Source organism: Elgaria multicarinata, chromosome 2, assembly GCF_023053635.1.
Source record: "Elgaria multicarinata webbii isolate HBS135686 ecotype San Diego chromosome 2, rElgMul1.1.pri, whole genome shotgun sequence".
Taxonomy (NCBI): domain Eukaryota; kingdom Metazoa; phylum Chordata; class Lepidosauria; order Squamata; family Anguidae; genus Elgaria; species Elgaria multicarinata.
This window is the reverse complement of record NC_086172.1, coordinates 518,622-538,041: the sequence shown is the minus strand read 5'-3', so window position 1 is coordinate 538,041 and position 19,420 is coordinate 518,622. Positions and strand designations below refer to the sequence as shown.

At 43.5% G+C, this 19,420-nt stretch overlaps 1 protein-coding gene across 1 annotated transcript in view; it reads right to left on the bottom strand.

Annotated features, from left to right (window-relative positions):
* The window catches only part of COL4A2 (collagen type IV alpha 2 chain), a 266,143-nt gene that overhangs the window by 159,091 nt on the left and 87,632 nt on the right, over positions 1 to 19,420 (bottom strand). The window contains exons 7-12 of the mRNA XM_063115898.1: positions 14,639 to 14,710; positions 13,917 to 13,952; positions 13,754 to 13,816; positions 13,043 to 13,078; positions 11,361 to 11,402; positions 407 to 493 (exon numbers count right to left, since the gene is read on the bottom strand). Of these exons, the coding sequence (XP_062971968.1) occupies positions 407 to 493; positions 11,361 to 11,402; positions 13,043 to 13,078; positions 13,754 to 13,816; positions 13,917 to 13,952; positions 14,639 to 14,710 (336 nt within the window). The remainder of the gene's footprint in view (positions 1 to 406; positions 494 to 11,360; positions 11,403 to 13,042; positions 13,079 to 13,753; positions 13,817 to 13,916; positions 13,953 to 14,638; positions 14,711 to 19,420) is intronic.

The window sequence follows — 19,420 nt, the reverse complement described above, 5'->3', positions numbered from 1 at the left end:
AGCCAGACCAGAGAGCAATGGAATCACTGGAAATATTTCAAGTGCCTTTTATTAAACCACTGCTGAAAAACACTGGCTCAAATGCTTCTAGGCCAAGGCTTGCCCCTGTTAGTGAGAAACAAAGACCACTTAGTAGTGGGCAAAGCTAAAGCTAAAACACAACTGTCAGGGCTTCTAAATGCATTTGTAATTATCTGATGATAGTAGAAGATATAGTTCTGTAGGATTAGGGTGTTAACTAAAAATGTGCTGACTCCCTGAAATAAATCTTTCCAGATTATTGGTATTATTTCTTTTTCAACAAGCAAGCTGCAGAGACAGAAAGATATTCACTAATTTGATGAAAAATAATATTTTGCTTAGTTTTTATACACTCTGAGTAATTTTCAGTAATATTTCTAATTACCTTGTATTCACTTGGAATTACATCAGTTGAAGTGGCAAACTCTCCAGTTGATGGACGCCCAGCAGGGCCCGGGGGACCAACATCACCCTGCAGGGAAATCACATGGATAACTATAACAAGCAACTATTCTGGGTCAGTAAAAAAACAAAAAACCTTAACATATGGTGTTAAATGCCTGGGAGAAGAGAAAAATCTTGACCTGGTACCAAAAAAATAACAATGTTGGCATCAGGCAGGCCTTGTCAGGGAGATCATCCCACAGTTCGGGGGCCATCACTGAGAAGGCCCTCTCCCTTGTTGCCATCCTCCAAACTTCCCTTGGAGTAGGCACCCAGAGGAGGACCTTAGATGCTGAGCATAGTGTCAGGAGAGGCAATCCATCAGGTATTGTGGTCCCAAGACGTGTAAGGCTTTATAGGTTAAAACCAGCACCTTGTTTCAGGCTCGGAAATGTACAGGCGGCCAATGCAAGCAGGCCAGAGTCGGCCTTATATGATTGAACTTTCTGGTTCCTGTTATCAATCTGGCCACTGCATTTTGCACAAGCTGCAGTTTCTGAACCATCTTCAACAGCAGCCCCACGTAGAGCACATTGCAGTAATCTAATTTGGAGGTTACCAGAGCATGGACAACTGAAGCCAGGTTATCCCTGTCCAGATAGGGGCATAGCTGGGCCACCAGCTGAAGCTGGTATAGACTGACCATTAACACCAGATTTCCCCGGAAATACCGAGAAAACCATGTGTGACCTGGGCAACTGGCAAAGGGGCTAATTTCTCCAGGAAAAAGATGCGCAACCTGGAGGCAGCCCTTGGCCAGATTTTATTTTTAATGTCTGGGAAAGCCCAGTCACAGGGGAGGGAGCAGGGCAAGTGTTCTTCGGGCCGCCGGAAACTGCCTCTCCATGTCTCAAGTCTCGTGAGATTTCAGAGAACTCAAATCATCCCAGTACTCTCGCGAGACTTGGGATTGGCTGGGTGTGCTTCTGTAAGCCAACAGGAAAAACGCCAACCTGCTGGCTGGTCAGCTAGCCAGGTGGTGGCTGCATGGCAACGCGAGGCTAGTTAGGGTAGAGCAGGGGCAGCTACCCTGGTGTCTGCCTAACAGGCCCTGCTTTGCAAGGGTGGGGTGTGTGTGCTTTTCTGGAGGCCTTCTTTTGCACCCCCCGCAGCGCAGGGCCTCAGAAGCCCTGTTATATGCGGGTGCCATAGGGAAGTTGTTGTTTCTCCTTCCACTCAAATGGCAGCCACCATTTCAGTGGAAGAGAAAAAGGCTTCCCTATCATATCCACCCAAAAAAGCCCTTTCTGAGGCCTTTTCTAAAGCCCTGCAATGCAGGGGTGGGCGGCGGGGGTGTGTGTGACGCTTTCCTGGAGGTCTGGGGAAGCCCCCCTCCCCACCCGTTCTCAGCAATGTGCATGCAGGAGTTGTAGGGTTTTCATACAGAGCTCTTTGGGGAAGCAGACAGCTGTGGGGTTCTCGGGGAATGTGTGGTGGCGATGACAACCCCTCCATGGACAGCCCCTCCTGGTTCATGCCAGCAGGCATTTGTGCTGGTGGCAGCGGGAACTCCACAAGTGCTCACTGTTTCTGGGCCCCGGTAAGTGCAGCCTGCCAGGCAGTGAGTATAGTGAGTTGTAGGCTGTTTTAAGGCACAACATCCCCCCTCTTTCTCACTTATATATAGTCTGAAATATAGAGTTTGAAGTAAATAATCTGAATTAAATGTAGATATTATTTCCACTTTAAGCTCTTTTTTATGGGTTATACTCAAAAAGGATGTAAGAATCTGATGATTGATATGTATAAGCATTACCAGTGTGTTACTTCAAGAGCCCTGCCCTCTTTAGCTAAAGTGATCAGTATACAAAAGAGGGCAGGGCTCCTGCAGCTTTACATGTTGTGATGAAAAGGGAATTTTTCCAGGTGCTGTATGCATACGAATGACACCTGCTGAAATTCCCTTTTCTACACAACTGGTAAAGATACAGGAACCCTGTCCTCCCTGAATAAATATGCATAGGTTTGTGCTGCTTGTATCTAAGCTTCTTCCCCTTTTATTCAAAGTAGAGGCAATGGGGTGGGGGTGGAAAGCACAGTTGTTTTTATTAAAGGTATATTAATTTTATGAGAAGGAGTACAGGAGGCCTGAGACTCAAGCTTGCCTATGGATCCAAGTGCTCCAGTATAGGCATAGAATGTTCCTCCTTACAAGAACTTACTGATGCATTTCAAAGAAGGGACTAGATCCACATACACATTCCTTTGAATACCCCAATTGGATCCTTTTGTTGAAATGAAAAGTGACCCAATGTGCATAGTTGCTTCATGTAAGCATCTGAGCATACACCAAGTTCCGGACTGTGGGTGTATTTTTATATGTTTACCAAGAGTTTAAATTAAACTGCTATTTGTCATTGTCATAAAATCTATAAATAAATATTGGTTGCTTTTTTTTTAATAAGTAGTGATGCAATGTTTAGTTGCTTAATAGATCTAAAACTTTTTCAATCTATCTAAAACTTAACCCATGGTTTTGTAAGTATCAGTATTTTTTTAAAAAAGTTCACAGCTGGTGCAGTGTAATGCCTGTGAAACTGAGCAACGTAAGCAGGCAGCTGATTTTTTAAATAAAAACTTAGCATTTAGACAGGACTTTAGAATGTTCATTGCACATCATATGCATGACATTATTAGAATGTAATCCTTACAGCAACCCTGTATGGCAGGCCAGTATTACAGGGTGGAGGCTGAAAGAATAGTGGTTTGCCTAAGGCCACCCTATGAGTTAATAGAAGTTGTGAGAGCTAAGCTAGGGGCTTTCTGGTTTGCTGCTCAGTTTCACAGGCATTACATTGCACCAGCTGTGAACTTTTAAAAATAATAATAAATAATAATAATAATAATAATAATAATAATAATAATAATAATACTGATACTTACACCACCCATGGGTTGCAGGAACCATCTTAATGGAATACTCTTCCACCTTCCTCCAGGTAGAGGGAATGCATCTTTTAAGAAGGCACACTGTTGCAAAAACTGTGTGCACTACCTAAAATCAAAGAAAGAATATTCTTCTTGCGTCAGATCTTTTGTGGGGAACTCCCTTGCCTGGCTGGGCAATTCTGGAAGTTGTATGACTTTTTTCTGCCTAAACATGCATAGGATTGTGACCTAAGTTGGTTAACCCAGGGCCTTCCTAGACGAGGCCTTAGCGCGCCTTCTGTCCCGGCTTCCCTGCTGTGCGTCCAGATGACGCACAGGGGAATCCAGAGGCAGGCCGCGCTGAGGCCTCCTCCAACGCGCCATAAGCGAATTCGCTTATGGCGCGCCTTTTCCCCGCCTCCGGCCTCAGGCCGGAGCTGGGGAACGTCTAGGGACTTCCGCAGCTTTTCGCGGCTTCTCACTTACTTGCGAGGAGCCACGAAAAGCCGCGGACCTGGCACAGCGCCTGTAGTAGCACTGTGCCCATCGGCGGGGGGGGCGAAGGCTGGGAGGGTGGGTGCCAGGGTGGGTGGCACGGGGGAGGGCGGGTGTGATCGCGCCGCGCGCCGCCCGGGCAATGCCTGGCATGGGGCGGCATTGCAATGCCGCCCCATGCCAGGCATTGCCAGGGCTCGGGCGGCGCGCGGCGCAATCGCACCCACCCTCCCCCCGTGCCACCCACCCTCCCAGCCTTCGCCCCCCCCCGGTAAAACCCCCCCCCAAAAAGCACTTACCTCTCTGGAGTCTTCGGGCCGCACCCGGCCCCTTTAAAATTTTAAAAAAAATGCCGGACGCCGCAGGGACGCGACGTCCCTGCGCATCGTGCGTCTAGTAGCCTGGGGGAGGCGCGCTAACTTCAGCGCGCCTCGGCCCCGCCTCCCTGCCGGCGTAAGCCGGCAGGTCTATCAAGGCCCCAATTGAAGCATGCCCAACTGAGCTCAATGCAGTTGCTTCTGAGTAGACCTGTATAGGATTGCACTGGTCAATCTACCCTTGCCACAGTATCTAACTGGCAAGTCTCCCATTAAGGTATTTCCATTGGAGTTCTACTGATGAAAATTCTGACCAGCACAATATCTCAACCTATGTCAAAATGAGTGAGATTTCCTAAAACTTTTGCTGGGTCATCGTACTTGCTTGGGATCAGGTATTTTGAGTCATGAAGGAAATTCTTTCCCAACATAGAGCGTTGTTTTTAGCCATCCTCTGTGGTATGTGGCTTGACTCGCTTCCTTGAGTTATTTGTGGGCCTACTTGCTCCGTAGTGCAAAGGAAGGAGTGGGCCTCTAGCTGGTGCTAGAAGATAGTAATTCATTTTTTTTAAATAATGCATTTTGACCCATAGACTTTCCTCTCCAGTTTGTTTGATATAATTGGCCTGACATATATTTTGTAATAATTGCTGTTAATTGTTCATCCAACTTAGACTATCGTCTAAAAAAATTAACAGATTATTATAATTTCTCTTTTCTTGTTCATGGTCGTTTTTCTAGATGAACATGACGGGCTTTTCCAAGTCATTCTGTCTTTTACTGATTCAGAAATTTCCTGACTAGTGAACATGTTTTAAGTATGACTGCTTTCTGGACGTTGGTGTGGATGTATTTTGGTAGGCCTAGTTTTTGAAGGTTTTCTGTAAAAATAAAATTAAAAAATGATGTGATGCTGGTGACTGATGTAACTAACAGAATAATTGTAATTCTTCCCTGTTGCCATAGTTCTTTAACTTCCATAGCCCATGGTGCATATTTTCCTCTCTTTTCATCTCCCTTTTCTGCAACATTTTTGTCACTAGTTATTGCTTTGTCAATGAGGTATGTGTATGTGTTTCTTTTTTTGTGACTGTTATGTCTGGTCGATTGCAAAGTTTTCTCTTGTCCCAGAATGGTTCTTATAGAATCACAGAATAGTAGAGCTGGAAGGGGCCTATAGGGCCATTGAGTCCAACCCCTTCTTCAATGCAGGAATCCACCTTAAAGCATCCCTGACAGATGGTTGTCCAGCTGCCTCTTGAAGGCCTCTAGTGTGGGAGAGCCCACCACTTCCCTGAGTAATTGGTTCCATGGTCATCCTGCTCTAACAGTCAGGAAGTTTTTCCTGATATCCAGCCAGCATCTGGCTTCCTGTAACTTGAGCCCATTATTCCATGTCCTGCACTCTGGGAGGATCGAGAAGAGATCCTGTCCCTCCTCTGTGTGATAACCTTTCAAGTATTTGAAGAGTGTTATCATGTCTCCCCTCAATCTTTTCTTCTCCAGGCTAAACAAGCCTGGACAATTCTTATCTAGCATTGTTCTGTACAGCACCATGAACACTGATGGCACTATATAAATAAATATTAATATTAATATTAATATTAATAATTAAAAAATTGTGATAATGGGCATTCATTCTGGTCTTTCTTTATATTGCTACTGACTATGGACTTGTTTACATGGCTAATGAACCAGAGGTATAATGATACATTTTTAGATTAGTTTCTCATTGATAAACCAGAAGTTGAAACAACCAGAAGTTGAAACAAGCTAAGAGGTGCTAGTGAGAAGTGACTGCAACAAGCATTTCGTCCATTTTGTTCCATGGCTCATGTTTGCAGGGTAATAGTATTTTATACTCTTTTTAATGCCAGTTTGTTATACTAGATTTTTCTGCACCTGTCAACTGTTTCATTTGTTCAGTGGTAGCAGTATGCTGAATCTGTGAGTATGGATATGAGAAAGGTGCTGGGGAAAGAGTGTTAAATGTTAGGAAAGGTGAGACTGTCATCACCCAGTGAAGGATTTGTAGTTAGAAAAGATATTTGAGTAAGGGGAGACTGTATCACACATAGTATAGAAAAAGCTTCAAAGTACAGCAAAAGCTACAAAGTAGGAGTTAAGTTAATTTCACATACATTGAATGTCTCATTTATTTATTTATTTATTTATTTATTACATTTTTATACCGCCCAATAGCCGAAGCTCTCTGGGCGGTTCACAAAAATTAAAACCACAGTAAAACACCCAACAGTTTAAAACACAATTACGAAATACAGTATAAAAAGCGCAACCAGGATAAAACCACACAGCAAAGTTGATATAGGATTAAAATACAGAGTTAAAACAGTAAAATTTAAATTTAAGTTAAAATTAAGTGTTAAAATACTGAGTGAATAAAAAGGTCTTCAGCTGGCGACGAAAGCAGTACAGTGTAGGCGCCAAGCGGACCTCTCTGGGGAGCTCGTTCCACAACCGGGGTGCCACAGCGGAGAAAGCCCTCCTCCTAGTAGCCACCTGCCTCACTTCCTTTGGCAGGGGCTCACGGAGAAGGCCCCCTGTAGATGATCTTAAGGTCCGGGTAGGTACATATGGGAGGAGGCGTTCCTTCACTTGTACTTTATTTCATAAGATGTTGTGAAGAACAGGTTTGTCTTAATTGTGTGCTGTAAAATCTTACATGTGACCAAGGCTATGTTTGGGTGGGAACGCCTCCTTGGGGACATGCCCCCCTGGGGTGCAGACATGTTGGTCAGCACACCGCCTTGGGTTGCGGCCATGTTGTCCTTTTAGTTTCCAAAATATGGTCACCCTAAGCTGGTAGAAGGCCACCTGGGCCTCAAGTGACAAAGATGGTTCTAGGAGAAACCCCAAGCTACAAACCTGCTCCTTCAGAGGGAGTGCAATCCCATCCAGAACAGGTTGAACACCCTCCAAGAACAACCCACTAACAGCTTCTATACGTCCTGGACTGAAGCTCTTAATGGAACCAGTGGGAGCTTCCGTTCCAAGATTTATACCAATTTTGAGGGGTCAGTGGTATTTTTGCTGGATTATGGAAGAGGGAAAAAGAGTAACTCCTGATAGTCCTGATTCTGCTTCTCCCTTCCCGTGCAACAGCCACTTAAACAAAATAAAACATGCAGACTAGGAGTTTGTCTCATAGAGTTGGGAAGGTGTTGGAATATTTTCCGTATGAGGAAGGGTTAAAGGGTTTGGACTTTATTTAAGAAACAAAAATGGCATGGGGAGGCATGGTAGAGGTTTATAAAATTATGAATGGTATGGACAGAGATTTTTCTCCATATCTCATAATATTAGAATTGGTGCACTGAACTTGACTGACAGTAAGAACATAAGAAAAGCCATAGTGGATTAGATAAAAGTTCACATAGTGGCCAACAGCTGCCAGTGGGAAACCCATACATAGGAGATGTGCAATGGCACCCTCCTGTTCATGTTCCTCAACACTGTGCTTCTGATACTGGTGGCAATATATCAACAATAATATATACCTCCACCCCAGTCCACCTCACCCCACTGCACTGTCAAAACTAGCTGAAGCAAAAAGCAAAATGGGTGGTTACAAGCTAAATTTACAACCTAAATGGTGTCACCCAGGATCTAGTACAGGATGTAAATGTTGTTGAATCAGTTAGAAACAGTGACCACAGTGCTATCAGATTTGATATATATTTAACTGGAAAATTGCCAAGAAAGTCCATCACAGTCACATTTTACTTCAAAAGAAGAAGCTTCTCTAAAATAAGGGAACTGGTGAAAAAGAAAGGGGGAGTCGAGAGGATTAAATCCCTTCAAAATGCCTGGAGATTACTCAAAATCTTAAGAACATAAGAAGTGCCATGCTGGATCAGACCAAGGGTCCATCTAGTCCTACACTCTGTTCACACAGTTGGTCAGGAACCAACAAAGCAGGAATGGTGCAACAGCACCCTTCCATCCATGTTCTCCAGCAACTGGTGCACACAGTCTTACTGCCTTGAATACAGGAGATAGCACACTGCCATTAGGGCTAATAGCCACTGATTAGCCTTTGCCTCCAGGAATTTATCCAACCCCCTTTTAAAGCCATCCAAATTGCTGGCCATCACTACATCTTGTGGTAGTGAATTCCATAGTTTAACTATGTGCTGTGTGAAGAAGTACTTCCTTTTATTTGTCCTAATCTCCCACCAATCAGCTTCAGGGGATGATCCTGGGTTCTAGTATTTTTAGAGAGGGAGAAAAATGCCTCCCTATCCTATTCTCCACACCATGCAACATTTTGTATACCTCTATCATGTCTCCTCTTAGCCTCCTTTTTTCCAAGCTAAACAATCCCAGCTGTAACCTTCCCTTGTAGGGGAGGTGCTCCAGCCCGTTAATCATTTTAGTTGCCCTTTCCTGCACTTTTTCCAGCTCTATAGTATCTTTTTTTAAGGTGGGGTGACCAGAACTGTACACAGTATTCTAAGTGTGGTCGCACCATAGATTTGTATAAAGGCAGTATGATACTGGCTGTTTTATTCTCAATTCTTTTTCTTATAATGCCTAACATGCAGTTTGCCTTCTTTACAGCAGCCACACACTAGGTTGACATTTTCATCAATCTGTCCACCACAACCCCAAGATCTTTGTTGTTTGGTCACCACCAGATCAGATCCCATTAGGTTATCCTTGAAGTTGGGTGTTGTTGTTTTTTGCCCCAACATGCATCACCTTACACTTGCTTACATTGAACCACATCTGCCACTTGGATGTCCACTCTCGCAGCTTGGAGAGATCCCTTTGGAGCTCTTCACAGGGCCTTGCTAGACGCGGCCCGGTTTCCCTCCTGTGCATCCAGATGACACGAATTCGCTTATGGCGCGCCTTTTCCGCAGCCCCGGCCTGAGCGGAACATCTAGCAAGGTCCACGGCTTTTTGCGGCTACTCGCTTACTCACGAGTAGCCGGGAAAAGCCACGGACTGGGCACAGCGCTCATACGAGCGCTGTGCCTATCGGGCCGGGGGGGGATCCCAGGGAGGGGGGAGATGGGGCGGGGGGGGTGTTTTAATTTAGAAACAAAACCCACTTACCTTCTCCGGCATCTTTGGAGCGCACATAGCTCCTTTAAACAAACCAAAAAAAAAAAAAAAAAAATGGCCAACACTACGGGGCTTCCCGTGGCCCCGACGTGTTGGCTGTCTAGAAGCCGGCGACGGCGTGCGCTACAGCTAGCGCGCCGTCGCCCCACCTCCCTGCCGGCTTATCCAGCAGGTCTAGCAAGGCCCACAATCTCTTTGTGTTTTAACAGCCTTAAATAATTTGGTGTCACTGGCAGACTTGGCCACTTCGCTGCTCACTCCTAATTCCAGATCATTTTTGAACAAGTTGACAAGAATTGGTCCCAATGCCAATCCCTATGGGACCTCACTATTTACTTCCCTCTATTGGGAGAATTGACCATTTATTCCTACTCTCTACTTTCTCGTCTTTAACCAGTTACTGATCCATAAGAGGACCTCTCCTTTTATTCCATGTCTACTAAGTTTATTCAGGAGTCTTTGGTGGGGGACTTTATCAAAAGCCTTTTGGAAATCCAAGTAAACAATGTCCACCGGATAACCCCTGTCTACATGTTTGTTGACACTCTCAAAGAATTCTAGTAGATTAGTGAGATAGTACTTGCCTTTGCAGAAGCTGTGTTGATTGCTCTTCAGCAGGATATGACCTTCTATATGCTTACTAATTTTGTCTTTAATAATGCTTTCAACCAATTTACATGGAACAGATTCAAGCTAGCTGGCCTGTAATTTCCCAGATCCCCCCTGGATCCCTTTTTTGAAAATTGGTGTTACATTGGCCATCTTCCAGTCCTCTGGTACAGAGGCTGAGCTTAGGGACATGTTGAATATTTTTGTGAGTGTAAGGAAGAGGTTAATTCATACATGGAATAGCTGTTCTTAAAAAAAAGGGAAGAATTGTTAAAAGTGTCCTATTGTTATGATTTTAGGTAAGAACTGATAAGCTGCCAGCTAGTGGCCAGCTGCAAGTGGGCGGATGGGTACAGCCTGGAACCGCTTGGGGCCCCAGGCCGGCTGGCCTTGGAGAAATTAACATCTGAGAGAAGTGCGAAATACCTCACCCAAGGAGGACCGGAGGGTGGGAGGGAAGTTGGAGTGGAATAAGGGTTATAAAAAAGGCCTTTTGAAATGGGGCTTTTGTCCTGAGCTGGCGAAACCTATGGCTGGGTGAAATATGATACTGTATATAGCTTTTTAGTTTTGCTGGTTGTGGGGTTCAATATATATCTGCATGTGTTGTTTTACTTGCTAATCCTGTTTGCTTGCCTCTTCTCAATAAATTTAAGTTTGCTTAACCCTCACTCTGGTGAGCTGTGTGCATTATTCCTGGGAACTGTGCAAAATCCAGTGGGCAAGCCTGTTGGCTAAGTCTGGTCTCCCTTACAGTGAGGAGGTCCGCAATTTCATATTTGAGTTCTTTGAGAAATCTAGGATGGATACCATCTGGACTTGGTGATTTTGTTTGCTTTCAATTTGTCAGTAAGGTTGAAAACTTCATCCTTTGTCACCACAATTTGCCTCAGTTCCTCAGACTCCCTTCCTGAAAACATCAGTTGAGGCACAGGCATCTGTCCTGTATCTTCTGCAGTGATACAGGCAAAGAATTCATTCAGCTTCTCTGCAATCTCACTGTCCTCCTTTACTACTCTCTTCACTCCATTGTCATCCAATGGTCCAACTGCTTCCCTAGCTGATTTCCTGCATCTGATATATTTAAAGAATTCTTTATTGTTGGCCCAGATATTATTAGCGATGTGCTCTTCAAAATGCTTTTTTGCATCTCTTTGTTTGCCTGGATCGTCTTTGTGCCAGCTTCTGCTCCCTTTAATTTTCTTCACTTGGGCAAGACTTCCTTTTTTTTGAAGGGAGCCCTCTTTTCTTCAATAGCTTCTTTGACACTGCTTGTTAACCATGCTGCACTTGGTTCTACCTTTCCTAACCTGTGGAATATATTTTAGTTGAGCTCCTTTTTTTGTGCTTTTGAGGAAACTCCATGCATTTTGCAAGGATTTAACCCTCTTGATTCCCCCTTTCAACTCTCTTTTCACCACTTCCCTCATTTTAGAGAAGTTTCCTATTATGCATTGGGTGATGTAGAAATGTAATAATGAATAAATAAATTCAAAGTAAGTAGATTCGTTTTACCTTGTTACCCTTTTCTCCATAAAAGCCAAGACCTCTGTTGCCCTGAAATGACAATTAATGAACATTTAGCAGATGTTTTCAGACAGATGGAGTATTTGACCAAATGACAATCTGGAGATTGTGACTTCCTCTTTAATATCACCAGTGTAAGTAAATACTATTTTACAACTAGTTAAAATGATTCTGTTATGACATTTAGTTTGTAAATTATCACTTATATGGGTCCCTTGGAATTTGGAGTTTCCCTTAAGTATCTTTTAAATCTGTTCTCAGATCACTGATTGCATACTTACCAATAAGCCTTAAAATGTCACAAAATCCCCTAAATAACCATTCTGTTGGCTTTAACTTGCATTTCTTCCTGCACCATGCAACCCCCTGTATAAACTAAGAACACTTCCTTTATTAATTAGGATGACCATATGAAAAGGAGGACAGGGCTCCTGTATCTTTATTGTATTGAAAGGGGAATTTCAGCATTTGTCATTTGCATGCTTACAGCACCTGGTGAAATTCCCTCTTCTGTACAGCACCATGCACATTGATGGTGCTATATAAATAAATAAATAATAATAATAATAATAACAACATTTAAACCTGCAGGAGCGCTGCCCTCTTTTGTATCTAGTCACTCTAGTATAGCTCCTGCAGCTTTAACTATTGTGATGAAGATGGAATTTCACCGGGTGCTTCATGCATACATATGACCAATGCTGAAATTCCCCTTTCAATACAACTGTTAAAGATACAGGAGCCCTGTTCTCCTTTTCATTGGTCATCCTATTATTAATGGTAAATTGGCTCCTGCCAGGCTAGTGGGTATGTTCCTATGGATTACCTTTGATCAAAATGGGTAGTTACTACTGGCACAAAGTAAGTGAAGGTGTTCATGCTAGTTGTTGACAGATTAATATTAATAATAATGATAAGACTGAGGTGGGATCGAGGTGGGAAACAACATCAAAGTCAGAAAGAATGGAAAAGAATGGAGGCAAGCAGGTGTTTTCTGGCCAGAAGTGTAGAGTTTGGCTACCATTGCTATTGTTAAGTAAATATGTAGATAGTTTTCACCAAACACAATAAGTCTGACTCATAGTATCTAATTGATCTTTTTAGATCTGTATTAGCCGCAGGCCATCCAACACCCTCCTGGATCAGGGGCTCCCTACTCACCCCCCTGCAGAGAGAACATCGGCAGCTGCCTTTACAAGCTTGCGGATGAGAGCTCGCTGAGGAGGGAAAGGAGCTGGTTCTGTGGGCAGGGGGCAAGGAGGCTAGGGTGGCTGGCTTACAAGGAATCCTGTGGCCACTCCAGCTTCCCTCCCCCTCCACACAACTCCAGCTAGACAGGCGAAAACACCCATCTAGATGAAACACACAGCTGTAGGAGTGCGGAGGTGAAGATTCCCCCCACGTGCCTCCCGCTCTGCATAAGATTCCTGTCAGCCTCCAAGTTTGGAGGCTGACAGGGATCCCAATAGGATTGCACCCTAACTTATTTTTAATAAATATTTATCCCACTGTGTCCCAATAGTTAAGTATGGTATAATGGCTTAAACTCCTCCTTCAACCAAATGCCAAACTACAGCAGTAATGATAATAATCCAGACAGACATTTCAACAGGCATTTAGACCATGTTCTATGGACTCAAGATGCACCCAAGAATCAGAAACATACTTACTTTAAGTCCTGGGGATCCTGGTGGCCCTGGAGGCCCCTAAAAAAATGTGTTTTTTTAGAAACCAATTGATCTCTTAGGAGTGTTTAATTCATATAACTGTATTGAAAAAAACAGTTACTTCATACATATCATATTACATATACCTAGAATATGTGATTTTACAGATCATGTTAATATTTTACTAGCATTTCATTTTTCAGTTTAGTTTTTTGCTTATTAAAAAAAGGAACACTTCCTAAGTCAAGGAGTTCTGAGATTTGTGACCATCCACAGTCCAACCATACACACAGTTTTAGATATCGTAGTGCTGCTATCTGCATTACTGTAACCATTACTCAGGGCAGCTAATGACAAAGCCAACAAAAAGGGAAAACCTCACAGGAACTGCCAAAAAAGCCAAGAGCAAAGGGGTAGGAAAAAAGGATGTTTAATATAAATGAGCTCCAATGCGTCTCGGACCCTCGGGTCCTTCTTCAGGGTACTTCGTTAGAACACAAGGGGGATCTTTTACTTCATTGCAACTGATACCCATTGTATGCTGACAAAGTACACTGAAGAAGGACCTGGGGGGTCTGAAATGTGTCAGAGCTCGTTTTTATTTTATTTTTAAATCCTTTTTTCTACCCCTTTTGCCCTTGTTTTTTTTGACAGTTAAGGAAAAAGTACTTCTTCCAAACAGATATTATAATCTCTGCATTTCATAATACTTACAGGTAGACCTGGGTTTCCAAGTGGACCAAATGCACCCACCAGACCAGGGGCACCTTGAGGTCCCTGTAAATCAAAAAATTATTTTTTACAATGTCAATTTGTACTTTTTTTTTAACATGACTACTATTATTATATAATTGTTATATGTGACTTTAGTACTTACAGGGAAGCCCATCAATCCTGGATTACCAGGGTCTCCCTAGAGAAAGATAATTTAAAAGAGTAAATACTATACAAAATCCTAACACAAACAATCTCTATTAAGCAACATAAAAAAGGTATAGACATAATTTCTTTAGATGCTCTAATGATTTTAAAATGTCTATGACCCTGTGTGAAATGAAAACATAAAAAATTAATAGAAAAGCAAAGTTCAGAAGTATGACATACATAAACACATTTTAATCATTAATATACAAAAATCTTATTTCCCATATAAACATAACAGCTAAATCATAGCCTATACACAATTTGTTTCAAGTTGCCTACTTCATATGAAATTAGCCCCTGCAAAAGTACTTTTCTTTCAACAAAAAGAAACATATTATTATGGATAATAAACGAAAGCTGTGGACCACACATAGATTGATGTGTTACCTTTAATGCATGAGGTATAAATATTATATTAAAAGATGAGATTTTGGGAGATTTTTAATATATTCAGAGCCAGCCTACAATTGACAATGTAATGAAAAAGGCAGAAGAGACTTCCTTCTGAAAATTAGGCTGCAGAACATAACTGGAATGTTATTATTATTATTATAGGAACAGCTGAAGCTCTCTAACTATTAAGAAGAAGATGGGGAAACACATCATTTCTCCACCAGGAAAAGACAACAATTTTGCACAAAATCTCATCAGATTATAACTGATTCACAGACTTACCCTGAACGGTCTGGCTAATTCTGGAGTCAGCACAAAAAGGTCCCCCTTCTGGCCTTTGGGTCCTTGGATTCCCTACATTGGTTCAAGACAAAAAACATTTAGGTCTCTTGTGTCCATGAGCACTTTAGCAGCACAAGGGTTTTATGGAGTGTTTTCTGTAAATTAACATTGTAAGCACCAGCGTGCTTAGTAAATTTGGTCCAGTTTAACTTCAGGACCTACCCCAAATAGGTCCAAGGTGCCCCAGTGGGTAACCAAAGTAATCCAAACAGACAACCATCATTTCAGACAAAATTGTAAATTAAAATCTATTTATTTTAGAAAATTACAAAATTAGAAAGAAAATGTTTGTATGGTGGTTAAATGAGTATTAAATGCTTTCTCTATTATTAAAGGGATAGAGAATGCAACAAAAACATGAGATGAACTAAAAGAATTGCAGTTGCCAATGGTAGTATTATGAATTTAATTAGTAAGGTAACAACTTCAGGTGCTAGCATAGTTATGACTTCATACTTTTCTATTCCTGTTATCTGTTTGTTTAAAGCTGAACTAAAACAAATTATTTAAATTGTTATTTCTCCCTGTACTACCTCCTGCACATTACATAAATATGAAAAGCGAGTCAAAGCATACCAAGGCCACAGCTAGACCTAAAGTTTATCCTGGGATCATCCAGGGTTCGCCCCTGCCTGAGCACTGGATCCCCTGTGTGTCACCTAGATGAACAGGTTTGACCCCTGGATGATCTAGGGATAAACCTTAGGTCTAGCTATGGCCCAAGTTCCTCTAGGCATGTGAAGAAGAAAGTAGATGCTGCATTGCCCTGGCTGTGGGCTTGTAAGGTTTTTTGAGGTTACCAAGGAAACAATTAGATCCAAGGTTTGCTTACAAGAAGACAATTTATTGAGTAACTTACAATGCATCAGGTGTAAGTTACTCAATAAATTGTCTCCTTGTAAGCAAACCTTGAATATGACTAATTGTTTCCTTGGTAACTCAAAAAAACCCTTACAAGCCCACAGCCAAGCCAATACATTTGGCACAGCGAGCAGGGTGCCAAGTGATCTAATATGTTCAGATTCAAAGGGAAGGAGGGAGCAGAAGTAGACAGGATGAGTAACTGGCTCCCTGGGTGGCCACAAAGATGTGGGGCCCGGCTACTCAACACCTGGCTATCCTCTGTGGGCCTGTAGCCTGGGGAGAGGTAGAATGGGAGTGCACACCTGCTAGTCTCTTAACTGCTATTGAATCTCTGCAACTGGGCAAGCTGTCAGCTAAAAAGAAGCTGGCTGTATGGCTGTTGCTGACAGCACTGAGAACTGTTGAGCAGAAAGAACTAGAAGACAAAGTAGAAGCAGAGAAACTTCAAGATGAGTTGAGACCAGACCAGGAGCATTTCACTTCAAGCATGAGAATGAAACTGCTCTGAAATCCCCCTCCCCTGTACAAGGGAGTGCTTTCGAAGATGCTAGGAACGGCAGTGAGGCAGATGGTTTGGGATGTCGGAGTGATGCTCAGCCAATTAGCCCAGCGGGATGACAGTGACCGAAGAGATTGTAATAAACAGATCCGAGCAGTAAATGAGAAGAACAATGAGCACAAAGATGACATCACCCCGAGTCAAAAGAAAGAAAGGGGGGGAAAAGAGAGAGAGAGACGAAGAGAAACGGGAAAGCAGAACAAACGCACCCCACCCACCTCTATCCTGATCTGTCAAACAGCCTGAAGTGGACACCCCCAAGCCCCCAGTGATGAGAAAGCCGGTTCCCCGCCCAAGCGCAAGTTTGACCCCGAGGGTCAAGAGAGGAGAAAGCGACAGCCCATGTTCCTGTGTGAATTTACTGGAACCTACCTTAGAGGTAGGACCAGAATTACGGAAGCATAGTGCCAGATTCCCAATCCCCAGAAGGATACCATGTTCGATGGTACCGAAAGCCTCTGAGAGGTCCAAAAGTAACAGCAGGGACACACTCCTCCTGTCAATATTCAAGCATAGATCATCCACTAAGGTGACCATAGTAGTCTCAACTCCTTATCCTGCCCTGAAGCCAGTTTGAAATGGGTCTAGAAAATCTGTACCATCCAAAACTGCTTGGAGTTGGAAGGCAACTCCCAAAACGGAAGATTTGATACTGTGAGTTAGTGAGATAAAGTTAGTGAGAATCAAAACTTCAAAGTCTTCTCACCCGGGGGTCAAGATGTTAGCAAGAAAGAGTCTGGAATATAATTCTGATTCTTAAATATGAAACTGAGGTCTTTTAGGGAGTCTTCTTGTAGTTCTCCCAAAACCCTCAGTCTGATCATTTCACTATTCCAGATACTTGGGGGTTCTTGGCTCAGCAATACTACAAATGAGAAGGAACTTGGAATTGTTGTAGATCACAAGCTGAACAGTGTGATGTGGCTGCAAAAAAATGGCAATGCTATTTTGGACTGCATTAATAGAAGTAAAGCTTCCAAATCGTAGAGGTACTCTTCTATTCGGTACTGGTTAGGCCTCATCTTAAGTACTGCATCCAGTTCTGTGCCACACTTCAAGAAGAATGCAGATAACTTGGAGGGGGTTCAGAGGAGGGCAATGAGGATGATCAATGAGGAAACAAAGCCCATTGAGGAGAGGCTGAAAGAACTGGGCATGTTTAGCCTAGGGAAGAGAAGACTGAAGGGAGACATGAGAGCACTCTTCAAGTACTTGTGTCAGGTTCTGTCCTACAGCACCACCTGGGGGCTGCAGTGCACCTTGCCGGCCGCAGAGTAATTGCAGGATCCAGGCTCATATCAGCAAGCACTCCCAGATGGGCTGATGCAGACCGGCTGGGAGCAGCCATGAAAGGGCTATATAAGAACTGCATTTCCACTCCAACCTTTGTCATAGCAACACAGTCTCCTGTAGCCTGTGCCTGACTTCCTGCGATTCCAGACCTTGCCTGGCCTGGCCTTCTGCTTTGCCTGATCATGCCTTTTGCCTCTGGCTCTGCTTGGACTTGGTTGCCGGTTTCACAGCCATCCATCCTGGCCCTGGCGTTCCTACACTGAGGCCTTACTGCCCACGTCCTGGACCCTGACAACTTGAAAAATTGTCACACAGAGGAGGGCCAGGATCTCTTCTCCATTATCCCAGAGTGCAGGCCATAGAATAATGGGCTCCAGTTACAGGAAGCCAGATGCTGGCTGGACATCGGGAAAAACTTCCTGACTGTTAGATCAGTATGACAATAGAACCAGTTACCTACAGAGGTTGTGGGCTCTCCCACACTAGAGGCATTCAAGAGACAGCTGGACAGCCATCTTTCAGGTATGCTTTAAGGTAGATTCCTGCATTGAGCAGGGGGTTGGACTTGATGGCTTTATAGGCCCCTTCCAACACTACTAGTCTATGATTCTGTAATGCCCACAATGTCCAGGTTCTCCTTTGAAACCAAACACTCCAATTCTCCCATTTTGGCTTGGAGAATTGCATTTGTATATAAACATATTTGCATATAAACACATATACATGGTGTCCCTCCCCAGATGTCTCTGCTGTGTCCCTTTTTTACTGTTGCACTTTAACCTCTTTGATTGGCTATCATGTCCTATCCTGTACTCATGACCTATTTTCTCCCCTTTTACATTGGGACAATCAAAAACATGTTCAGATTCATCTCCTTCAGATGATTTAACCCGAGCCGGATGCTTCCCAGCTCCTATCGGCTTTCCCCCAGGATTTAGTTTAAAAGCTCCTCAGCTAGCATTTTTATGTTTAGTGCCAACAGTCTGCTTCTATTTTGGTTTAAGTGCAGCCTGTACTTCTTGTACTGGCCTGGCTTGTCCCCAAATGTCCCCAGTACCCAATAGCATCTGTCTAGCTGTCCCTGTGCATGGAACCGGTAGCATTTCAAAGAAAGCCACGTTGGTGGTCCTGGATTTCAACCTCCTGCCTAGCAACTTAAATGTGGCTTCCAGGACCTCACGACTACATTTCCCCACATCGTTGGTACCAACATGGACCACGACAACTGACTCCACCCTCGCACTGGCTACTATACTACCTAGATGGTACATGATACCTCCAACCTTTGCACCAGCAATTTACCATGTGGTCTATTATGCTTGTCACAAACCCATCTGTTTATATGTGTCTAATGATCCAATCTCCCACTACCACAAGCCCCCCCCTCCCCCTGGAGGTACATCCTTGGTGAAAGAGGATATTTGAACATCTCCTGAGGAACGGGTCCCTTCTAAGGGATCGTTTCCCTCTTCCTCGGAGTGACACCCTCCTTCCTCGAGACCCTCATTCTTCATGACTGCAGAGGATCTGTCACCAATGGAGTGGGACATCGCTGTTAGGTCCCTGAAGGTCTCATCTATCAACCTCTCTTAGCTTCTCCAGGTCAGCAACCTTGGCCTCAAGGGAAAGAATTTGTTCCCTGAGTGCCAGGAGCTCATTACATTGAGTACACACCTATGATTTCTATCCAGCAGGCAGATAACCTTCAAATGGCACTCAGTGCAATACACTGGGAAGCCCCCACACCCCTGCTGGCATTCTACCTTTGTAACTGTTTTTTATTGTTTTTATTGCTGTTATAGGGTTTGTTTACTAGGATTTTGTTACTGGGCGAAATTAGGGAGTTTATTAAGAGCTTAGTGTTCGTTTGGGTTTTTTGGGTTTTAAAGTTACTTACTGTGAGTAGGGAAGGGAAGAGTTTACTCCCCTGGCTTCCTCGCCCTGCTGCTAACCTCGGCAAGTTGCTTAACCCGTGTGTGCCCTATGCTTTGTCACTGGGGCTCCTT